Source organism: Marmota marmota, unplaced genomic scaffold, assembly GCF_001458135.2.
Source record: "Marmota marmota marmota unplaced genomic scaffold, marMar, whole genome shotgun sequence".
NCBI classification, from domain to species: Eukaryota; Metazoa; Chordata; class Mammalia; order Rodentia; family Sciuridae; genus Marmota; species Marmota marmota.
In genome coordinates, this window is record NW_025999982.1 from 14,786,060 (window position 1) to 14,812,120 (window position 26,061).

At 37.8% G+C, this 26,061-nt stretch overlaps 1 protein-coding gene across 1 annotated transcript in view; it reads left to right on the forward strand.

Annotated features, from left to right (window-relative positions):
* The window catches only part of Opn5 (opsin 5), a 43,576-nt gene extending 19,241 nt beyond the window's left edge, over positions 1–24,335 (forward strand). Inside the window, exons 5-7 of the mRNA XM_015487933.2 lie at positions 2,510–2,751; positions 5,003–5,060; positions 23,603–24,335. Of these exons, the coding sequence (XP_015343419.1) occupies positions 2,510–2,751; positions 5,003–5,060; positions 23,603–23,659 (357 nt within the window). The 3' untranslated portion in view covers positions 23,660–24,335. The remainder of the gene's footprint in view (positions 1–2,509; positions 2,752–5,002; positions 5,061–23,602) is intronic.
* The last annotated feature ends 1,726 nt before the right edge of the window (positions 24,336–26,061 follow it).

Here is a 26,061-nt window from a genome sequence, read left to right on the forward strand (position 1 = left end):
GGACCATTTTCTATGTTCAATAGCTTTTAGCTCCCACTAAAGTATAATGAAACAGGCATGTGTACGCATGACTTTGTTGTAAGTAAAACATTTCTGATCAACCTTCTAAAACAGGATTCATAAATACTGTGAATTTACTTATTACCGACGGAGCACTTTGTGTTTCGCGTCTTATCATTGATCTTTTACATAACATTTTCCCCCTTAAATTAAGGGAAGAGAGAAGGAGGAGGGAAGTGAAGCAGCCTCAGATAGGTTCCTTCTTACATAATCCCAAGCTTCTAGGGAACTCAGAGATAAAAGGGACATTCATTTCTAAAACCCCCAAGATGATCAAGCTCCCTGTTCATAGCGTTGTAGCCAAGGGCACGTAGTCCTCTGATTGGTCAGAGTCATCTGATGCCTTTGATGGCAATTCCATAAAACTCCTAGGAGAGGGAGTAATGCTGGGAATGCTAAAGCAGAGGATAACTGGGATGATGAAAATAAGTTCAAACAAAGTGACAAAAGACAGATGTCTATTAGAGGACTGATTTCAAATATAGTTTTATTATTTATCTTACAGAAAGAATATTCTAGTATATCACAGTATAGGAATACTTTGAAGGTAATGCACTCTATCAATTAGCGCGCTCTCTCTCTGAAATAGTTCAACTTTAAAATAAAGCCCAAAGCTGGGAATGATGGTGTGTTCCTATAATCCTAGCTCCTTGGGAGGCCAAAGCAGGAGAATTCAAAGTTCAAGGTCAGTCTGAGCAACTTAGGGAGACCCTGTTTCAAAAACAAAACAAACAAAATTTGGACTGTATTTTCCAGTGTTAGTAAATTTACTCTAACTAAATCGCCTTTTATTTCTTGTTCATACAGTTGTCAACAACTCACTAAGAATGGAGATTCTATGAGGGCAGGATGTATCTGCTTTGTTCATTGCAATAGACCTTACACAAAACATGTAATAATACTTGTTGATTAAATGAATAAACAATGATATTTAGGCTTCTATTTCTCCATGCAACATTTCATCCTATAGATTAATATCAAGCAGAGCTCTCATATTTCCTGCTCAAAACCTATTACTGCCTCAAAGCACAAAGTATTCAGTGCAAGTTCAGTAACATATAAAACCCTGAGTACATATCTTTCTTCCTAGCCTCATCTCCCTTTGCTGCTTTTCCATATCAAAGTGAATTGCTCACTAATATTTTTTTTCTTTCTTTTTAGTACCAAGAATTGAACCTAAGAGTGCTTTACCACTGAGCTACCCCAGTCCTTTTTATTTTTTATTTTGAGACAGGCCCTCACTAAATTGCTGAGGCTGGCCTCAAACTTAATCCTCCTGCCTCAGCCTCTCAGGTTGCTGGGATTACAGGCATGCATCACCACATCTACAGCTCATTCACAATTTCTGTGAAAACTTCATTCATGATTTTTTTTTTCCCCCAAGCTTTTGCTCATGCTGGTCTCAATCTTATTCTTTTATTTCCACTTGCCAAAGTGCAGGTTATATGTCACATCCTTTGTGAAACTCTTCATAATTTGCCGAGTAGGATGCAATTTTTTTCTCTTCTGAACTGGAGCTTAAATCATATTCAGCTTTGTACTGTATTTATCTGTATTCTAGAGAGAGACAACACAGGCATGAAGCCACACTGGTATTCCTTATAGCACTTGGCATAGTGTTTTGTCGAAGTATTTGCTATAAAGTTCTGTTGAACTGAGTGAGCTGTCTTATAGCAATCAGGCAGGTCATTGTAGGGTCTTGAGTAGGTCTATATTATTAAGGGAACTGAACTGCAGGTGGTGAGAAACTGTATCTCTAATATTCTTTGGTCTGAAAGTTAAGAGACCTTTGGATAATTATAATTTTGGGTGAGAGAAAGGTGCTTTCTGGAAAAGTCTCATTTTGTACAACAGTCTCACTTCAGCTGAGGTGTGATGACTGTGTTTTACTTTATACTTAGTGAATTTCCACAATCTGAGCCTCAAACTTGAGCAACACCTGAGCCAAAAGAAATGACATTTAATAGAAGCCTCTGAAGAAGATGCATATTAGAATTTCAAACCTGGGCAGAGTTTTCAGTTTCCCGAGGCAAATGTGGATGATTTAAAATTTCATCAAGGTGAATGTATTTTCTGTCAAGTTTTTAAGTGAATGTGGGTTGAAAAGTCTGGAAAGCTCAGGAGAACAGATGTCTTTTTTATTATGATTTCTTACCCAAAATGCAGGGAAAACCTGACAGTTATTAAAGGGTTATACTTTGGGTCTGTGGGTACATTAAAATTCTAGAGTAGAGAATGGACAGGAAGTGATAAGTGGATAAAGCTTCTTCTAGCTGAACTTTTGAGAAGTCCATATGAAATAATTCCTAGGAACAAGATAAATGCATTGCAATAGATACGTTTTCCGGGGTGTGAAGAGGTGACTTGCTCCTCCTCCACACCTGTCATTTTAGGTCCTCATTACTTACGAAGTTTTTCCATTCTCTTCTTCATCGCTTTCTCTCGTCAGGTGGCGATGTTGATTTGTGCTGGTTTCCTGATTGCCTGGATCCCTTATGCAGTGGTCTCTGTGTGGTCAGCGTTTGGAAGGCCAGACTCCATTCCCATCCAGCTCTCTGTAGTGCCAACCCTCCTTGCAAAATCTGCAGCGATGTACAATCCGATCATCTACCAGGTCATTGATTACAAATTTGCTTGTTGCCAGACTGGTGGTTTGAAAGCAACGAAGAAGAAGTCTTTGGAAGACTTCAGGTAAAATCTCAGAAGCTAGAAATGAATCATGCACTCTTTGTTTCAAAATCCTATGGGGGTGGCGCTGGGGTTATAGCTCAGCGCTGGAGCGCTTGCCTCGCACATGTGAGGCAATGGGTTCGATTCTCAGCACCACATAAAAATAAATAAAATAAATAAAGATATTGTGTCCATCTTAATAAAAAATCTTTAAAAAAATTCTAAAGGGGTTCAAGCCACTAGGATATGCTATCACCTCAAGGTTGGAGTGTAATGTCCAGGAGTAGGATAAGAAGAATTTTATTTTCTGTCCATAAAAATTCCTAAAACAATATGTAGGGGTGGGATTGTGTGGGTAGATAGTGAGAAAAGTGATTCTCCTTTTGATTCTGGAACAACCAAGATGCTTCACTGTGTCAACTGGAGCAATCACTATGTGTCAATGACTCTTAACTTACTTACACGGAACCAAAGCCATTCTATTCCGAGAGTACTGTCCCACCTGGTATTGATCCGAAATTTCACACAACAGATGATTCTTTTGTTTGGGACATCACAACCACTAGCTAAGAGCATAGGCATTGGGCAGGCACAGGAACGGAAGAAGGGAGATGATGTTTTTGCTCAGTGCCAGATTCTTTTACTTTATGTTAATCAGAGCCCAAGTTATTCTTTATCCTTGTCAGATGAGGAAACTGAGATTCGAGTAAGATCAAGGTTAAGCACGTTTCAGTTGTTCTCATTAGCCATTTATACAAAATATAGCAATTGCTCTGCTGAGGAAGGCAAGGGTTCATTCCTTGCTCTGGAATTTCAGCTTCCCCTGGAGTAGCATGCAGTGGTGCTGAAGCAACCAGGAGACCATGGCTTCTAGAAGCCAAAGCCTCTTCAGGGAGGCAGTGTGGAAGATGTGCTGAGTGGCAGATTTTAGGAGAGTTGGGATGAATGGGGGACTGCTTCAGAGAGAAGCAGAAGGGCAGAAGATTTATTTTTATCTTTATAGTGAATAAAACAAAATCTTATTTATCTTTGTAGTTATTAAGAAGTTAAGCAGGTGAGTACTATGGAGACCCATAGCATGAGATGAAGGAACATGAAGCCGATCCAGAGTGGATAACTTACTGCTAGTGCAATTAAGTAGATTTGAACTGGACTGACATCCTTGTTCTATTTCTGAGCTCTGAAACACATTTGCTGATAAAGAGAAATCTTCTTGGGAAATAAATAATTTTGAATTCAAATGAAAAAGCTAACGTAGAGAATATGAGATGGTGGAAATAAATTTTGAGGGATTTTAACAGTTCATCACAAATTAAACTTATCCCATCCTTATGCACTCCCACTCTCAAATCGAATTCCCTGAGATTTTAGTAGAAGTTGATGAACCAAAAGGATAATACGTGGCAAGACCCCTTTTTGAATATTATTATTCCCATACTGAGGTATTTAGAGGTAGTCTCAGGCAAAGAGTGCATTTTCACTACAGCTCTGTGATCAAAACACCTGGGGAATTTTGAAAAGCTGCTATGGCCTGGACCCTACCTGCAGATTCAGCTTTTCATTGTCTGATTGGGCCTGAGCTTCAGTTGTTTGGTTGATTCTCCCACATATCTCATGCACAGTCATTGTTGAATGTTGGTGAAGCAGACGCTGAGAAAGGAAAAATTGTCTGTGGTCATAGGTCTTTGACTCCATCTCCACAAAGACTAATAAGGCCACTTATGGCCAGTGACAGAGGAAAGAGTCATTAGATCCTGGACCAGTCTTAGATGGAAAAGAAAGATCCATAAGACACACTGGGGCAGGACAGTGAAGGATAGACGTATTTTACTTTCCTAATATTTTAGCAAAGATAAAGAACAAGGGAGAACAAAGTCCTGAACTCTGGCATAGTTATTATAATTTAATCTCCCTTGACCACTTTAGTTTGCAGTGCTCTGTTTCCAAAGAATGCTCCTTTAATAGGTCAGTCCCAAGGCTCAGAGGAATGGTAAGCAGATGTGCAATGGATTTTGTTCTAGAGAAATCCGGACATGCTGTTAAAAAAGCATCTTGATTTTGGAAAGCTCTGCCCAAAAGATTCCTTGATTTTGAATATTCTAAATTGAAATATCATTTTTCATTCTAATTCAAGTCTTGTGCACATAGTATTCAAAGTAGTCAAGGGGACATGAGTGTGTGTGTGTGTGTATATATGTATATAATATGCATATATATGGATACATTAGTGTAAATATCTATGTCTATTAATTTGAATTTCTCCCATGTCTAGGCTGCACACCGTAACCACAGTCAGGAAGTCTTCTGCTGTGCTGGAAATCCATCAAGAGGTATGAAGATGGACACAGCATCACTCATGGACACATTTATTCAGTTATTCACCTCTTCACTGCTGTTAACATCTGATTGCAGCCACAGTTTTCTCTTTATATTATATTTTTATATTTTGTACACTTTTTTTCTGTTTTTCCTTTAGCCAGGGTTTGCTGGAAAATTCTAGTGGCCAATGGAAACTAGATTAGAGGATACTACTTGAAGGAATAGTATGAGTGAGCATCCCTGGAACTTTCTTTTTAATTGTGCTTTAAAACCTGTTGTCATGCCAAACAGTAATAATTCTGAGATATTAAGAAAAATGTTGAATATTTTATTTTTAGGGTGTTATTTAATTTTACTGCATCATCATTATCATTTCTTGACGTAGAGTCCGGAATGCAGTTTCTGGGGTTCTTTTTGGTGGGTAAACATCAGGATTGTGTGTTGGGCCATGGCTCTTTGACTGGTAGATGCTTCTGGTTCTCATAGCTATTCTCTATTCATGCTGACAGAGGGTCATACTCCAATAGCAACGATTCTGCAAAGAAGTCCTATAGGGAAATGAGTTTTGTCTGAAATCACTAAATGGAAAACTCTCTTTCTCTCTAAATTTGAGGACAAAAATAATTCCCACTGATGTTAATTTTACACAGGTGGGTTTTTCTTATTAGGGTCTAGTTACTGATATAGTGGATCTAGCATGGTACTACTAGCTGTAGTTGTTTAAGAAATGAATTTAGTGAAAATAGTTATGTGTAATTGTTATTTCTTGTTTGTTCTTTGTGATCTTTGTTCTTTCTTTGTTCATTTTTTCTTCATTGAATACCTTTTGAAATCCATAAAGATATACAATTTTGAATGAGATGGAAAGATTTGAAGGGCAGACCTTTGTCCCTTAACAGCTAATGAAAGTGGCAGGCTTGTAAATACTAGGTTCAAATAGTATTAGTAAAATTGATGTCAATCTGATCATCTCTCCTGATCTGAGGAGCATGACCATCTGCATTGCTATTAAAGAATAGCTGGCAGGTATCCTCCACACTTCCTTCATTCCATCTACCTCCACCTTCTGCTATGAACCAAGTCTTGCTCATGGATTCTCATTCTACCTTCTGGTAACTTCTAGTTAAAAAATAGAAAAGGGGAGGAAAGCGACCACTTGTGCCATTGATGATCTCTCCATCCTTGCATTTGAAGGTTCAGAGAGAATCGGACACACCTCCAAGGCTCAGCCCTCTATGTATGGTACCATCTTTAGTTCATTTTGAGTTATCTTGAGAGTTGGGGTAGGGGATGAAGAAGAGATTGATGTTGTCATTGGTTTAAGATAAGCGTCAAATAGATGCTACAAAACATGCTCTGTGAATAAAGCAAAAAGTTAACTCTGAGTGGGGCTTGGGATTGTTTATCAAAGTTTGAGAAAAGAAACAAAATTGTTATTAGAAGACAGAGGCAAGGGACTTTAAGGCAGATGTGTAAATTATAGAGGCATGAAGGGGTGTGGAGTGGGGCACAGCTGTAAAGTACAGAGTCAGGCTGCCCGGGTTTGCACCCTAGTGTGCCCTTTGGCAAGCTTGTAAAATAAGGATGTGAAGTATCACAGGGTTATTGTGAGTCTTAGGTGAGATAAAAGGCACTTAGCACCATGCTTGTGACAGCAAGAACACCCCCTGCATATTGATGATTGCTGTTGTTAACTTTCAGGTAGGTGTAACAGTTCAGAAGTAGGGCCAGCTATGATAAGAAGGACCAGTCTGGTGGTGTTAAGGAGGGTGATCCTCTGGGACAAATGAAAGATCAAGATCAGGGGTTATCTGACCAGTTAGACAGCTCTTTAAAGAAATGACAGTATATGAAGACCTGAATTAAGGAATGACAATGGAAATGGAGTTGAAAATATAGCTGTAAAATATTGTAAAATGTAGTTCTTGGCAATTGATGACACAGAGTTAGAAGAGTCAAGGATGGCTTGGGGGCATCTGCTCAGGAAATAATGTGGAAAATGGTGTTGGCAGAGGAGAAAGGTTCAAGAGAGGGGAGAGAGAATTAATAATATTTTGGATGGGTTGAACACAAGGTATTTGCAACATAGGTGAAGCTATTCAAAATAGGTAGCTGAAAATAATCTGAGGCCACACACAATGATATGGAGATTATAGAGTTAAGGAGTCAGGCAGAAAAAGAAAAATTAAAAGAAATAATTGCCGGTGTCAATAGACTTGAAGGAAGAAAAAGAGGCTTTTTAATTTTTATTTTTTATTCCTTTTTTTATTCCAATTATCTGAGGGAGATAATTGTGGAAGGGAATCATGAAGAGATTAGAGGGAAAAAGAGGAAGATAATAACATTCAGGTTAGTGTAGATTTGTCTACAATGTAAAATTTAACATTGGTATTATAGTTCTGTATAATGAAGATAGAAAGTACACTTTCGTTTTTTAACCGTTAAACTGAAATGTGGCCTTAAAAGAAAACCTGGGCTGGGGATATAACTCAGATGGTAGAGTGCTTACCTCACATGTACAAGGCCCTGGGCCAGCATCACCACTGGAAAACAAAATAAAACAAAACAAAACAAAACAAAAAAACCTGTGCAGAAGTAGCATAGTGGGGAGGGAAGAGAGAGTTTAAATTCTCTGGGGAAGAGATCCTAGAATTAATTCCTGCTACCAATTTAAAATATATGATTTTAAATCTGCCAATCTAATTTTTTTAAAAAAATAATACTCTAAGAACTAGGAGGCACAGAATTGTTATCACTATTGATACAGAAAGAGAAATTTGATCCTTGGAGTAGAAGGGAGAAAGAAAGGAATAAGGAAGTCATCAAAGGTTGGCTGTGAGTGAATAATTTCCCCAGTTGAGTTGTGCTTCCCAGGGATGTCTGATGATTTGAGGAAACTCTGTTACCAAACACTTCTGTAGTTTTCAATTTAAGTTTGCTTTAGATTAAAAAAAAAAAAAGAAGAAGAGGAAGAGGAAAAAGATTTGATTGCATTTTGTGTGCTGGTAGTGGTGTTTGAGAGAGACCACAAAATCTTTGAGCAGGCAATGTGCACCTCCTCTGGGCTCTAAGTGCCCAGGTGCCTGACATGTGAAGGGAATTTGGAAATTAAGTGGTTGGAATCAAACAAGCAACTGTCAGGGGAGATTTGGAAACATGGGATGAACTATTGAATTGATAATCTAAAATCCTCAATCCCTGGTTTTTCATTTTAAACTCCCTTGTTTCTACGCACCTCTATTTAAACATGGCCTGTCCAATTAATAAGTGAATGGATAAATGAATTTATAAAATGGGTATGAAGACTAGAGATGCCTTATTCACTTGCAAAGTTGGATTTTAAGAATCATAATAAAACCTAAATATATTTTGACATTTTTTTCCAAGTAGGGTGAGGCAAGAGGAATATAGTTCACAGTAAAATCCAATTATTTGATTCTTAAAATGTAGTTTTCTCAAGAGTCACACATGCTGATTATTTACAACTGAAATGGTAGCTGAAAATTTTGTCCCCTTTAATTTTCCCTTGAAAAACATACCACTGTCTTTGATGGTCTTTAGCAATAGGAACCACAGACCCCCTGAATGTGGCTATATCTTCATTAAGCTACTGTAGATGAGGAAGAAAAGACAAAGGAGAGGAGAGCAATACAGGAACAGAGCCAGAGAGTGCTGATGAGCGGGTGCTGGGGGGACCCATGACACCCGTGTAAGGAAGTGTCTTCAAGGTTGCCAGAGCCTCAGTGCACGTTTTATAGAGAGCGAAGATATATGTCATTACAGAAAAGAGGTTAGTGAAGATGGCATCAGCCGTTGATTCAATAATTAATTTTGTTGGGAAGGAGCCAGGCCTCATTGTCCAGAAGGACAAAGTTATAACCATTATCTATTCCTCTTTTTACTTTTGATTAATGTGCATTAATTGTACATATTAATGACATTCAGTGAAACGTATCAATATGTGTCTGCGGTATGCACTGATCAAACCCAGACTCCTTTTATCCACCCTCTCTCTCCTTCCCTTCCCCAATCTCTAGTTATCACTGTTCTATATTCAGGTTGACTTTTTTTTTTTAAAGTTTCACACAGGAGAGGGAATCGGTAATACTTGTCTTTCTGTACCTGGCTTATTTCATTTAATGTAATGTCTTCCAGTTCCATCCATTTTGCTACAATTGACAGAATAGCATTTTTCTTTATGATTGAATAATATTCCATTGTGCATATAAATCACATTCTTTTTGTCTGCTCATCCATTGATGAGCACCTGGGTTGATTCTATATTTGGCTATTGTTAGTAGTCTGTATTCCTCTTGTGAAAAGGTGGCAAAAGGCAAGAATTTTATACAGGAAACAAACATTGACATTGAAAACACTTTTCTCAATTATTTTGAATATCTCCCTTAGCCATGCCAAATATGCCCTTGCATTACCACAGGCCCTGGAATACATAAAACATAAATGAGATTAAAAAAAAGCATTTAAATTGTACATGTGCTTTACTGGTTTTATTTTTGTTTTAAACATTGGCCAAATCTACATAGCAAATATTGCATGCATTCATTGTACTTTATATTTAGGAACTTTTATTAAGTGCTGGAAGTATACAGCATCCTGAATATTTTGGGAGATGCAAAAGAAGGTAAAAAATGTGTTTTAATTGTTTAGGAACTTGGGATTTTAGAAGAAATGTTGCCTAACACACACACTCACATACACACACACACACACGTTTTAATTTTAATAGTTTCTAGACGAGGACCTATGTATTCTATCAGGCTTTGCTTTGACAGGATACTTTTAGAAACTCTAAAATATCAGGACAGGTCCTGGGAAATTTATTTGTGTATGTGCTTCTGGTCTTTAGATGGAGAGAGGAATGTGGGGCTCCTGCAAGGTCCTCTAGAGAAGGATTCATTCATTGCCAGGGGCAATGATTCGTAATCTTTGGATGACCGAATGCTGACTTGAGCAAGGAAAAACTTTAAGAATCAGTGGTTTTCTTCCTCAGGATACAATAAAAGGGATTTGCCAGGTATCTGGGCACTGTAGATGACAATGTTTCTCTCCCTAACAGTGCCAAAGCATGGGAGACCAGCATATAAATTCAGGGTACAGTTTTGGAATTAGCCAGGCCTGCCTGATGTCCAACTTGGGTTTTGTCATTTACCAGCTGTCTTAGTCAGCTTTTTCACTGCTGTGACTAAAAGGACCTAACCAGAACACCTGTAGGGGAGGAAAGGTTTATTTAGGGGCTCACAGTTTCAGAGGTCTTAGCCCACAAAAGGCCAGCTGCATCCCTCCAGGTGAGCTGAACATCATGGTAGGAGAGTGTGGTGGAGGGAAGCAGCTTATATCATGGTGATCAGGAAGCAGAGAGAGCGGCCTCCACTTGCTAAAAACAAATATATAACCCAAAGCCATGCCCTGAATTCCCACCTTCTCCAGCCACATCCTACCACTTCAGTTACCATTCAGTTAATTCCTATCAGAGTATTAATTTGCTGATTGGGTTAAGACTCTCACAACACAATCATTTCTCTTCTAAACCTTCTTGCATTGTCTCTCATGTGAGGTTTTGGGGGGAAACCTCATATCCAAGCCAGAACACCAGCTGTATGGGCAAATTACTTACTCTCTCAGTGTCCTCAGTTGTTGGACCTATGAAATAGAAACAATCTTACCTCATTAAGATTTGTTGTGAATAATTATTGTGAAGTCTGTAAGACACTAAGGAAAGTTCTTCCTCATTGAAAGCACAAACAAATGGAAGCTATTATTATTTTAATTCTTAGAAGAACCCACATTTAATTATTCCACATGGTTTTTGAAGTGACAACTGCAAACTCTTTTAAAGGTGGTAGGAGAATGTTCCTCAAGATGTTGGGTCACCATAGATCTAGGAGATATTCTAGCTATTTGGGAAGGTGAGATACACACCAAAATCTGGTGGCAACTCCCCATTTTGAACTCTGCTATAGAAAATCACGAGTGTTAGAACTGGAACCTTGATAAGATACTTGTTCATTTAAGCCATACATAGTCAGAGGTGGCAGGCAATGCATTAGAAGGAGAGTAGAGGTCTGCACATTCCAGAGGGAGTCACCCTCAAAGGAGAAGACGATTAGGGAAACTTGTCTGGTTAGCTCTGATGGAGTATCACGATGACTGGTCTTCTGGTGGACACTTAGCTGCGAAAAGAACTCAATAATTGCCTACTATAAATCTTTGTGAAACTAGACGAAGAATCAGAAATTATCTTTGGGCTCAAGACAGCTACAGGAATTCTCATTACAAGGTCCTCTGATACCTAGTTGGAGTGTGTATTTAAAGCAGAGAAGTCTGCATTTTGAAGGCGTATCCAGGATTTTTAACCTGTTAATGTCTATATATAATATTACTGTATGTAGGGTGATTTAAATCCTTATCACCCAAATGTTATCTACAGACCCAGGGTTAGAAGTACAGAACTTGGGCACCACACCTGAACCCAGAATCTATAATTTAACAAGATAACTGGCATACCTATTGGTCAAATGAGTGGTTCTGTTAAAGCTAACATGGTTATACATCATTTCCCACTGAATGTGGTAACAATCAGAACTTGCCTGAGCAATAACATCCAGCCCATAGACAGCTAGGTTAGAGAAGGACTTGGAGTCTTGAAAGTGTCCCTGGGTACTGGAATGTGAGTCTTCTGTGAACAGGATACTCACTTGGTGTGATCTACCATCAGGACAGAGGTACAATGTGCTGTCAGGTATTCCAGGGGAGAACTCTGAGCACTGGAGACAGAGTCCATTCACCTCCCTGTGAAAGCAGGGCAGGGGAAAATGAAGCTGCTGGGTATTTTAGCATCTCTTCACATTCAGCTATGTTAGCAAGGATTGACTTGCTTAGACCTAACTTGTTTAGAAAGGATATTTTCTCTTAATCTCTAAAATTATACTTTTCTAAATATTTTCTGCTTCTCAAGTGGCATCCGCTTCCAACACCCACCTGCCCCACATGCACACCCAAATGAACAAAAATGAACAGAATCTAACTTGCTAGAGGAAAAACAAAGCATCTGATCCATTTGAAAAAAAAAAAGAGCCAAATTTGCCAGCAAATGTGTGGGATTTATCCAGACTGTCCAGAATTAGATCTGAACCTACACATTTTGAAATTGCATCCATGTAGAAGCAAATCCACGTGTGAGTACAGGCTGGTGAAATGTGTGAAAGGACTGGAAGTGAAGAATAATAGCATGAAAGCAGCAAGTAACTCTCAACACTCCCAGAGATTGGATAAGTTGCCACCTTTCTCTAAATATAGGACCAAGCTTGAAAATTGTACAAATACTCTCAAGATAGTGTTTTGCAGGCATTTACTGCCAACAGGGCATCCATCCAAAGGATAATCTTATCCTGCAATTTGAGCCTGAATGTGGGGCACAGATGAGGACTTTCACTAAGGATGGGGGTAAAATGGGGGCTCTCCCCAATGTTTATACCTCTCCAAAGAAGGGAAGATGGGCCAAGGTGATAGAAGACCCCACTCACTTATTTTGAGCTATTTCCTGCTATTGGTGAATGTAGTACCAGGACAGGGCTAGCAATCAGCAGTCAGGTTAACCTGAGCCCAGGTGGGCTCCTCTGCAAGAAGTGGCTGGTTCAAGGGTACTCATGACAAAGAGTTAAAGCAACTGGAGGATATAGGGGTTAAGCAGATAAGGCAGAAATGAGAGTATGGAGGTGCATGTGAGTGTATGAGAGCTAATGAGCGACAGAGTTTCCTGTCTCATTCTGGGTGGCAGCAGCTGTTGCTGATCCAGGCCCCAAAGTTAAAGGCAGGCATTGGGAGGATCCAATAAATTCAGTCTACACAGGCAGAGGAGAGCAACCACTTCTTCTAAATGAATGTGGCCAAAAAATATTTGCTTGCAAAAATTAATGTAAAGAGGAAGCAGCGATGGCTTCTTTAAATTCATTTAAAAAATATTTATTTTTATCACCTGGAGAAAAATTCCAGAAGTGGTTAAGTCATTCATTGTTCCTAGAATTTAGAATTGCAACATGAACTACAATCGGAATATCTAGCTATTGGTCTCATTTCTAGGCTATTCCTGGGTAGTAGCATTCATGCCGATACTATTCATGCCAAGAATATCTAAATAATTCTTAGGATTAGGATTTTCTTTGTGTGTATGTGGTACTGGGCGCTGAACCCAGAGACTCATACATGCTAGGCAAGCACTCCACCACTAAGCTATCCCCAGTCCTTCTCATTTTATTTTTGAAATGGGGTCTCACTAATTTGCCCAAATTGGGCTTGAACTAGCTATTCTGTCTCAGCCTCCCAAGTCACTGAGATTGCAGGTGTGTACCACCAAATCCAGTTAGATATTTTTTTAGCACTGCAAGCAGAACTATAATAGTAGACTGTGATACTGGAAGGAAGAAAGGGAGTGATTTATTCCATATTTAGTAGTTTAGTAGTGACTTGGTTTTATTTAGTATTGTCTGAGTTTAATTTAACACAATGGTTAATTAACAGTGTATCATTTAATATAAATGATTTTTAAGTGAACAAAGTCATTCATACCAGTCAGGTTGCTATTGTTATATCTCCCATTATAGCCTCTTACAGGGGTTTTCAAACTTAGGTTCTGTGCTTCAGAGTGGTTGAAATTACAGGGGAAGCTGTGCTTTCCCAGAAAATACTCTACTGGTTTTATTTCTGATTACAAACATCAATGAAGAATGGTGAGAAATATTCTGATATAGTGAGTCTCAGATGACAGCCCATTTTATATTGATTCTAATGTATGTGAATAGATACAATGTGTTCTCGTTATAGTGGGAACATAATTAACGTATGTATGAAAAGTTGAAGTCACTTGTCCAGAAGGAAATTTAACCAAAAAAAAAAAAATAACAATTATAATATTATAACTTCACAGGTGCCATACATTGGTCTTGTGGAGAGGTCAGCACACTACAACCCTTGGGCCAAATTCAGCCCACTGCTGGTTTTTGCAAACAATATTTTATTGGAACATAACCATGCCCCTTTGTTCCCATAGTGTCTGTACCTACTTGTCCTTTTGAGTGGTTTAGTGACATACCATCTCTCTTGTAAATCCTAACCTGTGCATGTTTTGGTGCCTCATAGAAAAACTTTACCAAAATCTGCTCTACTGTTTTATGTGTCTCAACAATTTGAAGGGATGTTCTTTGTCCCCTCTTAGGAAATTGAAGCACAGAGAGTTTATTCAGTCTGCTCAAAATCACACAGCACATGCATGGAAGAGCTGGGCTTCCCCTCTCTCAATTGTCCTCCAGAGTTTGTGCCTCTTACTGCTCTGCTATATGGGTTGACAGCGATTTATTCCATCATTTAGGTTTTCATCTTCTTGCTTGCTTTAATTCCTAGTCTAGATCTCTCACAATACTTGTGCTTCCTTGTTTGGTTTATAAATAGAATAGGGAGTTAAGAACTGAGGAGGTCTAGACCAGGTGCATCAAGTCCTAGCTTTGCTTAAAGGATAAGGAACCAGTTATGTGGGGATAGGATCACAGTTGAGGATAAGTTGAAGTAGACTTTATTTATTGATTCCTCCTATAAAGACTGAAGCAAAAAATAGGGCCCACTTCTTATATGAAGAGGCCATGGTGTGGTGGAAAAAACATGAGTATATTTGGGAGGAAGCTGTTCCAGAGGTTGCTGAGGGAGTAGTAAGAGCATAAGAGGGTTACCCTAAATCACATAGGGGAGGGAAGAGGATGAGACTCAGGGGTATTCTTGGAAAAGAGAATCCTTGATAAGTATTGGTTAGGAAAAATATTCTAGGAGGGTCTTCAGAATCAGAGTTTTGTGAAAAAGAGCATACTGTGTATTTTAGTATAATGTCTCTAAGGCTCTGAGAAGTTGGGGAGGAGACAAGGAAAGGGTTTATAAATGTCTTTGAAAATCACGTTATCATGGTCAGTAGGTTCTATTGCTCCTACGTGTTGTGGGAAAGTATGTGAGTGTATCTAGTATGTGTAAATTGCTTTCAGATTTCCATTTTAGACTATACATTTTGAGGCCAATGTAGCTGTTATTCCTATCAAAATGCAGCATTTGGAGCCCAGGTATTAGAGTTGCCACGGGATGCTCATTTAAATTGCAGATCATTTGGCCTCTGGCCACACCCTACATTAGACTCTTTGTGGAATGATGCCTACAATCTGCATTTAAATGAATGTCCCAGGTAATTCTTATATACTCCACAATTCCAGAAGCATCGAAGGATGACTTTTAAAAAGAAACAGGAGAAAAATTAATCCAGACTAGGGTCTGAAGAGTGGTGCCTGGGCTGTGGAGGAGGGGCCAATGGAATTTAAAAGTGTTTTGAAAATAAAAATAGACAAGAGTTGGTGATTAATGAGATGTGAGCTCTGGGTAGCAAAGGAAAAGGAAATGTTCTTCTTTATTAAAAACATTCTGACTTAAGTTACTGGCATGAGATAGGGAATTTTTTTCTCCTACCCCAAAGTACCTCTTCCTGCCTTATCTCCTAGGTCAATTCACATAGTTGCTCATTAACTTCCTTAGTGTTCATTCTGGAAATGAAACATGACAGTTTGGAAATGAGTCCCAGTTTACTTCCCTAGAAATTCAAAACTATGTACAGAATAGTTGGTTGGAATGTATAATTACATAAACTTGCAATAAAGAGCCTGACACATAAGATATGTATATTTTTGAAATTGACTTGCCAAATTTGATGTGGAGCCTGGCAAGAAGGGAAATTTAGTTCAATTAAGGAGTCTGTTCTGTGGGAGAATTGGCCACCAGAGAGCTTATGATGATCTGTTTATAAACCAACAACATAACGTTTCTCTTTTTTTTCTATGAGAAAATTCGATTTTGTTGATTGTCTTTATCATCCCACACTTGTGTTGATGAAGCCCTCCAAATGGAATTCTCAGACTTCACAATATCCCAAGCTCATCTGTCATAGAAAATCCAAAAGTGGGATAAGAGGTTCCTTCTATATATTTGGAGGATACCCATTCAAAGATACAGTTTGCTTTGGTTATTCTCAGCAGCCCAGGAGAAGAGCACAAGGCCCTGTTGTGATTCTAGCAAAGCCCTGAACAGCAGGAATATTGAAAAGAACATGACAAAGGGAGGCATCAGAAGAGGGTTCTGCCTCTGGTTCACTATGTGACCTCAGCCCAGTAAGTGCCTGGGTGATAATATTGAATGAAACATGAATTTAGTCCTCTGGGAGCTTATTCTTCTCCAGCAAAAAAAAAAAAAAAAAAAAAAAAAAAAAAAAAAAANTCATCTCTGTTTAATGTTAATCTTCTTCTCATGCTCTTCGTCCCTACTCTGTTCTTAGTTACTAGGAGAGAAGTTTTTAACAAGAAATATCAAAATAATCATCCTAGCAATATCCTAGTCAACCATCTTGGCTGAATTGTTCTAGTCCAGAATGGTGGTCAAATTACCAACTAGAGAGTGTTAGACCCATGCTTCCCATGTCCTGCAATGCACATCTCAGTCTAGTGAGTAAGGACCTCACTCTTTACTGAACTGGGACTTGTGAAAGCTGGTCTAGAATGTTTGACCAAAGGAAATCAGGCTATCTCTTCTGCAACAGCTTCACTCCACATTGATAATCTGATTTGTTCTGTTGCAGATGACATATTGAGTTGAAAGGGGCATGGATTGGTAAAAGCAGGCTTTTATTTATGACTGGCAGAACAGTGCAAAGGGGTGTCCTGATAGGAAGGGTCATCAGTTTAGAAAGCCATGTTTACATCTGATGGTTTTGCCGTGATATCTGAGAGCCTTTCAGGGATTTTTTTTTTTTTTTCAGGCAAAAGCTATAGTTCCAGTGAGGAAAGCGTTGGTTTTTCAATGCCCCAATATTCTCTTTCTTAACAGTTAGTGTGTAAGTCATTGCCCAAGCCCACTGCAGGCTCCAGATATGGATTCCATGTAGGCAGAAACTGCAATTCTTCCACTGAATTCCTTCTTAATACTCTTGGGACATCCCCCTTTTTAGAAATCTTTGCAGAATATGTAGTCAAACCAGAGAAATCTGAATTCATTTTTGGTAAAGAGGACATTGGAAAATCATCATCCCCATGACTCAATAGAATGGCTTTTATCTTTCTTTCTTTCTTTTTAACTTTATTTGGAACTCCCAAACAGAAATAAAATAAGAAGCTTCTACCTTCATTTTAAACTCTTAGGTAAAGAAAAAAGTCATTATGCCCTGCTAGAGGGAGAGCAGAAATAGGAATGTTAGAGGATGGAAACTGAATCACCTTATAAATTTTGAGTGGATTGTAAACACAAAATAGATGAATGGAAAGGGACTGCCAGGAGACCGTGAAATGGTCCAATTGGGAAATGACTAATGCATGAACACAAATCTTGGTGACAGGCAGGTTAGCGATCTGTGAACTTTCTAAAGGTTAAATGAACAATAATAGGATTTTGTTAATGCACAAAGTGAATTGAAAGCACAAAATACATGACTCAAATATGCAAGTACCTTGAATTGGGCATAATTCAAAATAATGAGGTCTGTTAAAATAATGACATTTAGAGTAAAAGAGCAGTTAGTGAGAATTTGCCTAAAAAGCCCCTGAGAGTTGCCCAATGATCTCATTGTTAGCAGGAGAGGAAATTCTTTTACTATAATAAATTAGGCATTTTTGAAATGGGTTCCAGGTCAACTGCAATTTCCTTAGGATTCCCTGGCAACAAAAAGCCTCAGCCCTCTCCCAACACAGCAGCTTCAGTTCAAATGAAGGTGTTCACCAGGCTTTAAGTCCACTATCGCACTATGTCCCTTAAATGTTCGACATATTCCATTCTTGGTTATTCAAAAACTGGTTCTATTTTAACTCCTATTAAAATTTTAGTTGATTTTCACTGTGATAGCACATCTAACAGGTTCATAAGAGAAAAAGTTATGAACTTTTTTTTTTGAATTACAAATATAATTTACATTCCATTTTCTAAATGCAAAAGGCTTTGTGGGAAAAAGGCTGAGATTATGAGTAGATATGATACTGCCTCCGGATGTCCCAGCTAGAGTCTCCTTGACTGCTGTCACCACTGGTGACCTCTCTTGATTCTGAGGTGTGGGAAGAATTTCATCCCCATTTTAATGAAAGCAGCAAATAATTTACCTTTGCTTGAATGAATCTTGCAAACCCCATGAGATTAGTCATTTTTCTTAAACCTTGTTGTATGTAGTAAGAGATGCCATCATCTATACACATTTTTTCCTGGTTTAATATATTTGAACAACTTTTACAGAATTTTTCAAACATGTACAAAAAAAGAATAATATAACCAAGTCTAATGTATCCATGCCCCAAATTCAAGAGTGACCAACTCATAAACTATATTCTTTCACATTTATACTTACCTACTTTCTTCCCTCCCTATCACTCTCCATTATTTTGAAGAGAATAACATCCTGCAATATCATCACAGTATTATGAGTATCTGCTTTGTGAGAACAAGATTCTCCAAAGCACAATCCCCTAAACTCAGTACTTCACAGTTATTGTAAAAATAATAGATTCTGATTATCAAATACTTTGGGAAAATGATATCATCACTGCATTTTGAAGAATTGTTTTATTCATGAGCACAAGAATGGTTCTGAGAAGTTTGCAAATAGAAACTTACTTAAACCAGTATCTTTCAAACTTGTATCTAGAACTGTTTATTTATAGGAGATTTTATTTACATCCTATGGAAGAAATATTAAAGGACATTATTTATAACATTGATCAAGTACTCACTATGTGCAAGGTCTTCTGTTAAATATTTTCATATGGATTTAATTCTTATAATAATCCTGTGAGATGGGATTTATATATGAATATGTCACCCCATTTTCAAAAGAGGGAATTGAAGTTCAGAAATATATGATAACTTGGCAAGGTCACACAGTAGGATTTACTCTAGGTCCAGGTGACCTGTAAACAAGAGTTCTTGACCACCACAATATGCATTTAAAAGGGATCTTAACAATAGCTCAAGACTTGTGCATCCTTTGCTGGTTCTAATATAGTCCTAATTTCTTACAGTAATGAGGGGAACAAAAGTATAACAAACACATTTGATCAAAGTCAGTAGGCAAAGGATTTCATTTAATCATATGTTTTTGTTTCCATTGTGTGTTATATTTTTTGGATTATTCTTACCTCTATTGTCTTAGATAAAATTTCCAATGCCTTTGGAGAGGGGAGTATGAATATTTCTTGTTCAGCAGTTAAGGCACAGAAAATGTCTCACCCAAGGTTAAAAGTTTATTACAGAGCTGGAATTAGAACTTAGATATTTATGTCTAGGGAAAATTTCTTTTTTTCTTCTTTCTCTTCCTCTCTCTCTTTTCATAGTACTGGGGATTGAATACAAGGACTAAGCTACATCCTTAGCTGTTTTTGTTTTTTTGTGACAGGGTCTCAATAAGTTGTTGAGGCTGGCTTTGAACTTGCAATCTTTCTGCTTTAGCTTCCAACTCAGGAGATTTCCTGAGTTGCTGGGATTGTTGGTGTGTACCATCACACCTGCCAGGGCAATTTTCTTTTGACTACACAATTATATTTCATTGACAAATAGGATCTGCCCCTACTCTTGATCTGCTCTGTTTGATATAAACTAGGGATGTGGTGGATCCTGTCTAACACAGAATTACTTGACAATTGTGAATGCATTGGTGGTAATACTCTTCTCAAAATATTTTAGACAGGGTCTGGTGCTTTTGTTAGCATCTACATTATATTTTTCATATTTTAGGGTAGGAAGGGAGAAATTGAAAGATTTAGTTTTCTGAGGACAACCTATGGACTATCTTCACATCCTTTTTACTCCTCTAGACCATGGAAAATGCACCCTGTTTTCAAAACTCTGATCTGAGTCCCATCAGTGGTGGAAGAGCCTCTGTGGAACCACTGAATGTTTCCTTCATGGAGGTATCTATCCATAGCTGAGAATAGGGAAAAATAGAAAATGGCAAGGATAGCTATTTGCTATCTTTCTCAATTTTCCTATCAAGGTCAAAGAACTGCTTCTAGATGGCATTGTAGGTATATTATCCTCTGAGTACCAAATCATGCAAAAAATTACAAATAATTATACCATTATTTTCAAATGTATTATGGGAAGTAGGACAGTTGTATAATAGCTACAGAAAATTAAGCACTGGCATTATTAGAGCTTTTTCAAATAAATTAAACACTTCTGATTAACTAGGCATTTATTCTGGCTGAGACAGACTTGTGTAGAGATAGGGAACACTTAGATGTAAGACTGCTAATAATGAACATTGTCACTTCATTAAAGTAGGTCAAGGTAAGCAAATGTGATAGGTTTTTTCCACATGCTATAATTACCAAGGGTAATTCAGTAAATTTTTGTCCTGTATATATCTGGACCATAAAATTATGTAATAAACAATCATTCATTGCAGGTGATTAAAGAGAAATGCCTCTGGAGAGATTAAAAGAGGTACCATGATTCTACTGTTTATTATATCCACTCTCATAATTAAGGAAAGTATAAACTTAAAACTTGCTATTAAACATGTGGAGGCCATGGTAAAGTGAAGGGTGCATTGATGCTGGAATCAAATAATTAGGGTTAGGGAATCACTTCTTACCTTTGACAGTGGGTTCTTAGGAAAATATTTTGTCTCTTTGAGCTGTAGTTTGCTTATTTGAAAATGAGGATAATAGTAAATATTTATTTTTTTTGGTGGGGTGAACAAATTATATATGGACTTGAAAAGTCCCAATTTTTTTAATAATAGTGATTTAAAAAAACAAGGGCAATAAAGGCAGAGTAGAAAGGCATCAACCAAAGGCAAGAATTCTTATAGAGTTGTCATCTCTGGATGTGCAAACACGAGATCTGCTCCTCTAAGACAGGACTGCCTCGGGCAGCCCTGTGACTTTACCAGGGAGAAGAAGATCAGTCAGTCCAAGAGATAGGAACCAGAGAAAAGCAGAAGAGCCAGTCACACACTAGATGTCACCCCAAGAGATGCAGTAAGTACTGACTTTGACATCTGTGCCACCAACAGGAAAGAAAGGCGAAATTCTCTCTGCCTTGGCTACCTGGTTTCTTATTTCAAGTATGCATAATGGTAGCCAATGGTCTTTGTATTGTGAAAAAATAAATCTTGTTTGAACTGATTGGGTTTAAATTAGGTTGCAATAATCCAGAGTCAAAAACCACTTATTTCATGCTCCCCCAGGAATCCTACTAACACCAAATTTTGAAACCAATGAAAGTTTTAAGCACTCACTTGCCATGGGAAGTCAGTAATCATATTCATGGTTCCCTCCTGGAGGTACTGAGGCTCAGAGACCTTCCCCAAAGACTTCCCAAATGGCACAGATGGTTAAGGATGGAGCAGAGATGACTTCATCTCTCAGGGCTTTCCCACCTACTTCTTCTCCTGAAAGTTAATCGGGTGTTTAGTAAAATATTCCAAGTATGGCTGTTGCTCTATAATAATAATATTACTAAGGAAAAAGGAGGCAGAAGTAGCAAGGGTAAGTGGATATATCTGCAATATGTTGTGGGTAACTTTCAGAGGGATTTTGGAGATGTGGTTGAAAAAGAGACAGAGAAAGGCTGCAGTAATTACTTCCTATATAGGAAGATAGGGTATATAATTTTTCCAAATTAAAGAGAATGCCTGCCTAGAGGTCCTAGGGGACACTGGAGAAGAGCAGGAGAAGGATGCAGCTAATAACTTGGTGGGGAGGTGAAAAAGTGAGTTAAAACAAAAAAGTCAGTTAAAGGTGAGTGAACGGACAATGTGAGGAATTTCCATCATAAGTTAGGTTAGAAGGGAGTAAGTGGAGGGTTTCCTGAACTTAGAATAAGCTCTGGCAGTTCTGTCTCTGGAAACTACCCTTCCCTCCAGTTTATCTGAGTATTGTTAGCATGATATGTGTCTTTCCATATAACTTCTTATTTCCACATGGGAGAGAAAAATTAAAAAGATGCAAAATATTGGATAAAACCAAAGAATCTCAAAGTCCTTGAGACTTTTCAGCAGAATCACAGACAACTAAAGCTACCTTCTTTGTGTTGAATCTTAGTGTAGAAGAATCTAGATTGAAGGTTTGGGGTTAGAGTCTGGGGAAGGTCAAAAAAAGGTGCTAAAAGAAGCATATCTAGGAGAATGTGTTTCTAGAAAAACAACCCTGTGCAGAATCCCAGACGCAAGACAATCAGATTTCTTTCCTAAACCCATCCCCATTCCCTTAACAAAGATTAACAGAGAAATGTATATGGTGGCATGTCAATCTTTGACTATCATGTATCCTTAGTACAGCTCTTCTTACCAAAGTTTATTTAACATACATCATGGTGGCATGGTTATATGATGCAAAGCTTAAGAAATCAAGCTACACAGTCTTCTGGAGCATAGAAAGAGAAAACAAGATAAAAGGCTGATGACCAAGTAAAATAAGTAGATGAAGGAACCAAAGACTTAGTATATTTGTTATGCGTGTGGTTTGCCTTCTCTGGGATAATGAGGGAGGAGTGCTTGGTGCAGATTCCCATTTGGACAAGCTGGGCCAGGACAGGAGTAGTTGACCACTTCTGGACATGCTGCTCCTTCTGTCTTGTGAACAGAACACTGGGAAGGCCTGAATGAAAGGTGATTCTCTTATGCAGAGGTGAAACTTCAATCTAACCCAATGAGAGATTATACCAGTAATTCAGGGTTACTTTTTGTTTTCATTCTTTTTTTTTTTTTTTTTTGGCTTATTGGCATGAAGCATGCTATCCAAATTGTATGACAACAAATACTATAATAGTTATACAATCTATCTGTCCACTTCATGAGAGAATTTGAGGAAAAAACTTCTATCTATCATCTACCTACATACATATGTATTCATCTATCAATTCATCTATTTATATTCATATTCATGCATGTATGTATGTATATAAATCTTTATATACACATGTGTTTGCATGGATACAATAGGTCTATCTTTCACCTAGACTTTTGGCTTTTGTCAAGATATGTGGTGAATAATAATTGTGTTATTTTTGGAGTTCTCTGAAATTGGAAAATTGTGCATTTTCTTGTGGTCATTGTTCGTATTTTAAAAGAAGTAGACTGCTTTTACACATTTCTAGTGGGACACAAAACAGTTGGTTGTTCTAGTTATTAATTCAACTGGGTTCAGACACTACTTTTAGAACTCTCTCCTTCCCATTGGGCTTTCAATTATAGGGTTTATCTGGAGTTCCCTAAGGTAAAGCATTAAATCTGCTGCTCTGTAAAACAAAACAAAAAGCAACCATCCAACCATCTAACTAAGCGATTCCCACCTCCACCCCAGTGTCCGTACATGATTCTGGTCTCAGAGAGTATGGCTCAAGGGTTGGCATGGTTATATGATGCAGAGCTTAATATAACTCTGTTCTGCCTCTGTGAATGGGTATGAACAGCTGTTGAATAGATGCTGAAATCAGTAAACATGTTGTAGCTCAAAAATGCAGTTCTCTTCAACAGAGCAGGTCCAGATTTACCCTGTTACAGCTGTGTTATGGATGGAGAGAGTCACAGTAATGATGGTGACTGTGGTAAAAAAAAAAAATATCTACTTAAATTCTGAAATCTCACTCCTGTTCACCAGGGCTTCACAGCTAAATGGCAAGCTCCAGTACATGTTTTGAAATACTGAAAACAATGTAGTGTTTATTTGTATTTATGTTTTAAGCTTGAGAAAATACATGGTCAATGCCAACTTAAGTGTTGTTATTGAAGTTTAACCACAAGTATATAACATGCATGTGTTAAGTGCTCACTCTATCTAGGTGATTAAAAACTAGTGACCTAAGATGGAAAGGATATCCCGAGCAATGGGAAGATGCAGAGTAGCATAAGCTTTTCATTTATTGTGATAGCAATTGATGCATTTACTATTGTAAAAATGTCCTTCCCCCATAGATGGTTAGAATTTTGAATATTATCTGGGAAACTTCTAGAAGCATAATCTGTCAAGTCAACTTGTATACAGTATTTGTAAGTACTCTCTATGAGAATATTCAGAAGATGTTTTAGCATTTGACTCATTAGTTCTAGCCTAGTTGTGTGTCGAACTGAAGGACACATTTGAGTACTGCGCTGGGAAAAAAAAATGTATTAGTTCTTTTCATCTCTGTCAGTTTCTCTTTACCCACACATTTAAAATAATTTCTCTCTCTTTTCTTTTTAAGCCACAGCTGTGTTATTCAAGTACTTTCTTTTTTCAATAAAGAAAATATACTGCATTGACATTCTGAATCATTTTGGTTTTGTTGGTATTGTTTATTTTAAATCTAAAGATTCAGCAACACAATGGGTAATAAATGTGAGGCTTTGACAGAACTAAAATAAGGGAACCTACATTAAAGGAACCAGCCAAATTGCACAATTCAGTAATTCTCCACTTGCCCATAACAGTGATTTGTGTGGTTTTTGAAAACCACAAGGCTTAGGTAAAAATGCTCACTAGTTGGGAATATTTCTAAACATTTGGCAGCACTGGAAGTTATCCAGACAACTCAGAATTTCTCTGAGTTATGGCACTGATTTCCTTGTATAAACAATAGGAAATCTCCCAAGGTCGCACTCTAAAAATTGCCAAAATATTTTCTACTGTAACATTGATTCCTTCTTTTTTTTTAATATGGCTTTTTTTTCTTTTTTTATGATTTTATTTATTTATTAATTTTGCATTTCAATTCTTTGAACAGGCAAGATTTTCTGGTTAGTAGAGGTGGATCTCTCATCACCATAAGTAGAGCAGTCATGCAAATAGCAGCACAGGTCTCCAAAATTTAGAGAGACATGCTATCCAATGATCCCAATATCGTAGCAAACATGTTAATCCTATATTATGGCCAACTAAGAAAGAAACAAAATCTTGCAGACAGTATTGAGGAAAAGAAGAAAACAAAAGGGGATTCAAGTTTATGTGTATGGGGGTGTGCATGTATGTGTGTGTGGGAGAGGGAGAGAGAGAGAGAGAGAGAGAGAGAGAGAGAGAGAGAGAGAGAGAGAAGGGAACTACAGACACATAGAAGTAAACCCACACTCATGCAGTGACAGACACATTTTAAAAATCTTTTAAACTATTGCTATTAATAAATACTGCTCTTTTACAAAAGCCATGTAAAACAAAGGCTATTCAATGCTGCAATAACATCAATCAAACACAACTAAAACTCCCAAGTCACCCTTCCCCTCATCTCAGATGTTAAGCACAAAGTCTATCGCTAGCTTGTGCCACAATTGAATGCCAATGGGCAGGGGGACCCTGCCCCATGCAGTCTTTTAGGGTCAGGCTTCTTCCATTTTGTGACATCTCCATCTTCAATATGCAGTCTCCTGGGTTGCTACAAAAGCAGGCAGTGAGAATGGAGACTCAGGAGGTGACATTTTACTTCATGTCAGGATGTTTTATGTATGGTTTCGCCTACTCTCCTTTGTCCAGCACAGAGTCATGTGATTTGAACCACCTGAAACAAGGTATGGAGGAACGAATCTTTCTGTGAGCCCAAGAAGAAAATGAAATGATTTTGTTGAAAACATGACCTAGGTGGTTTGTATTTTTATTTTATTTGTTCAAATCTTTTCAGGTCTTAGTTAAAATATAGTAGAGGATAAACAATATTATTCAATATTAATTAAGTTCCTGGTTCATCCTGGAAGCTTTACAATACTAATTTACTTCAGTTGTAAATCATTTTACATGTGTAAGTAGATAGTATTATACTATCACTCATTTTATAGCTGAGAAAAATGAGATGTACTCAAGAACTTGTTTGGTGATATAACCAGAATTGAGTTTTGATCTGTTCATTTTCTGTGAGAGCCAGAGATCTCACTCACTGAGAGCTATTGTTTAATCAAATATTTGTCTCACACATGGTGTTTAGGTTGAATCTCTCTTGATGCAGAAGTAGGTACTTTGCCCTTCTGTACCT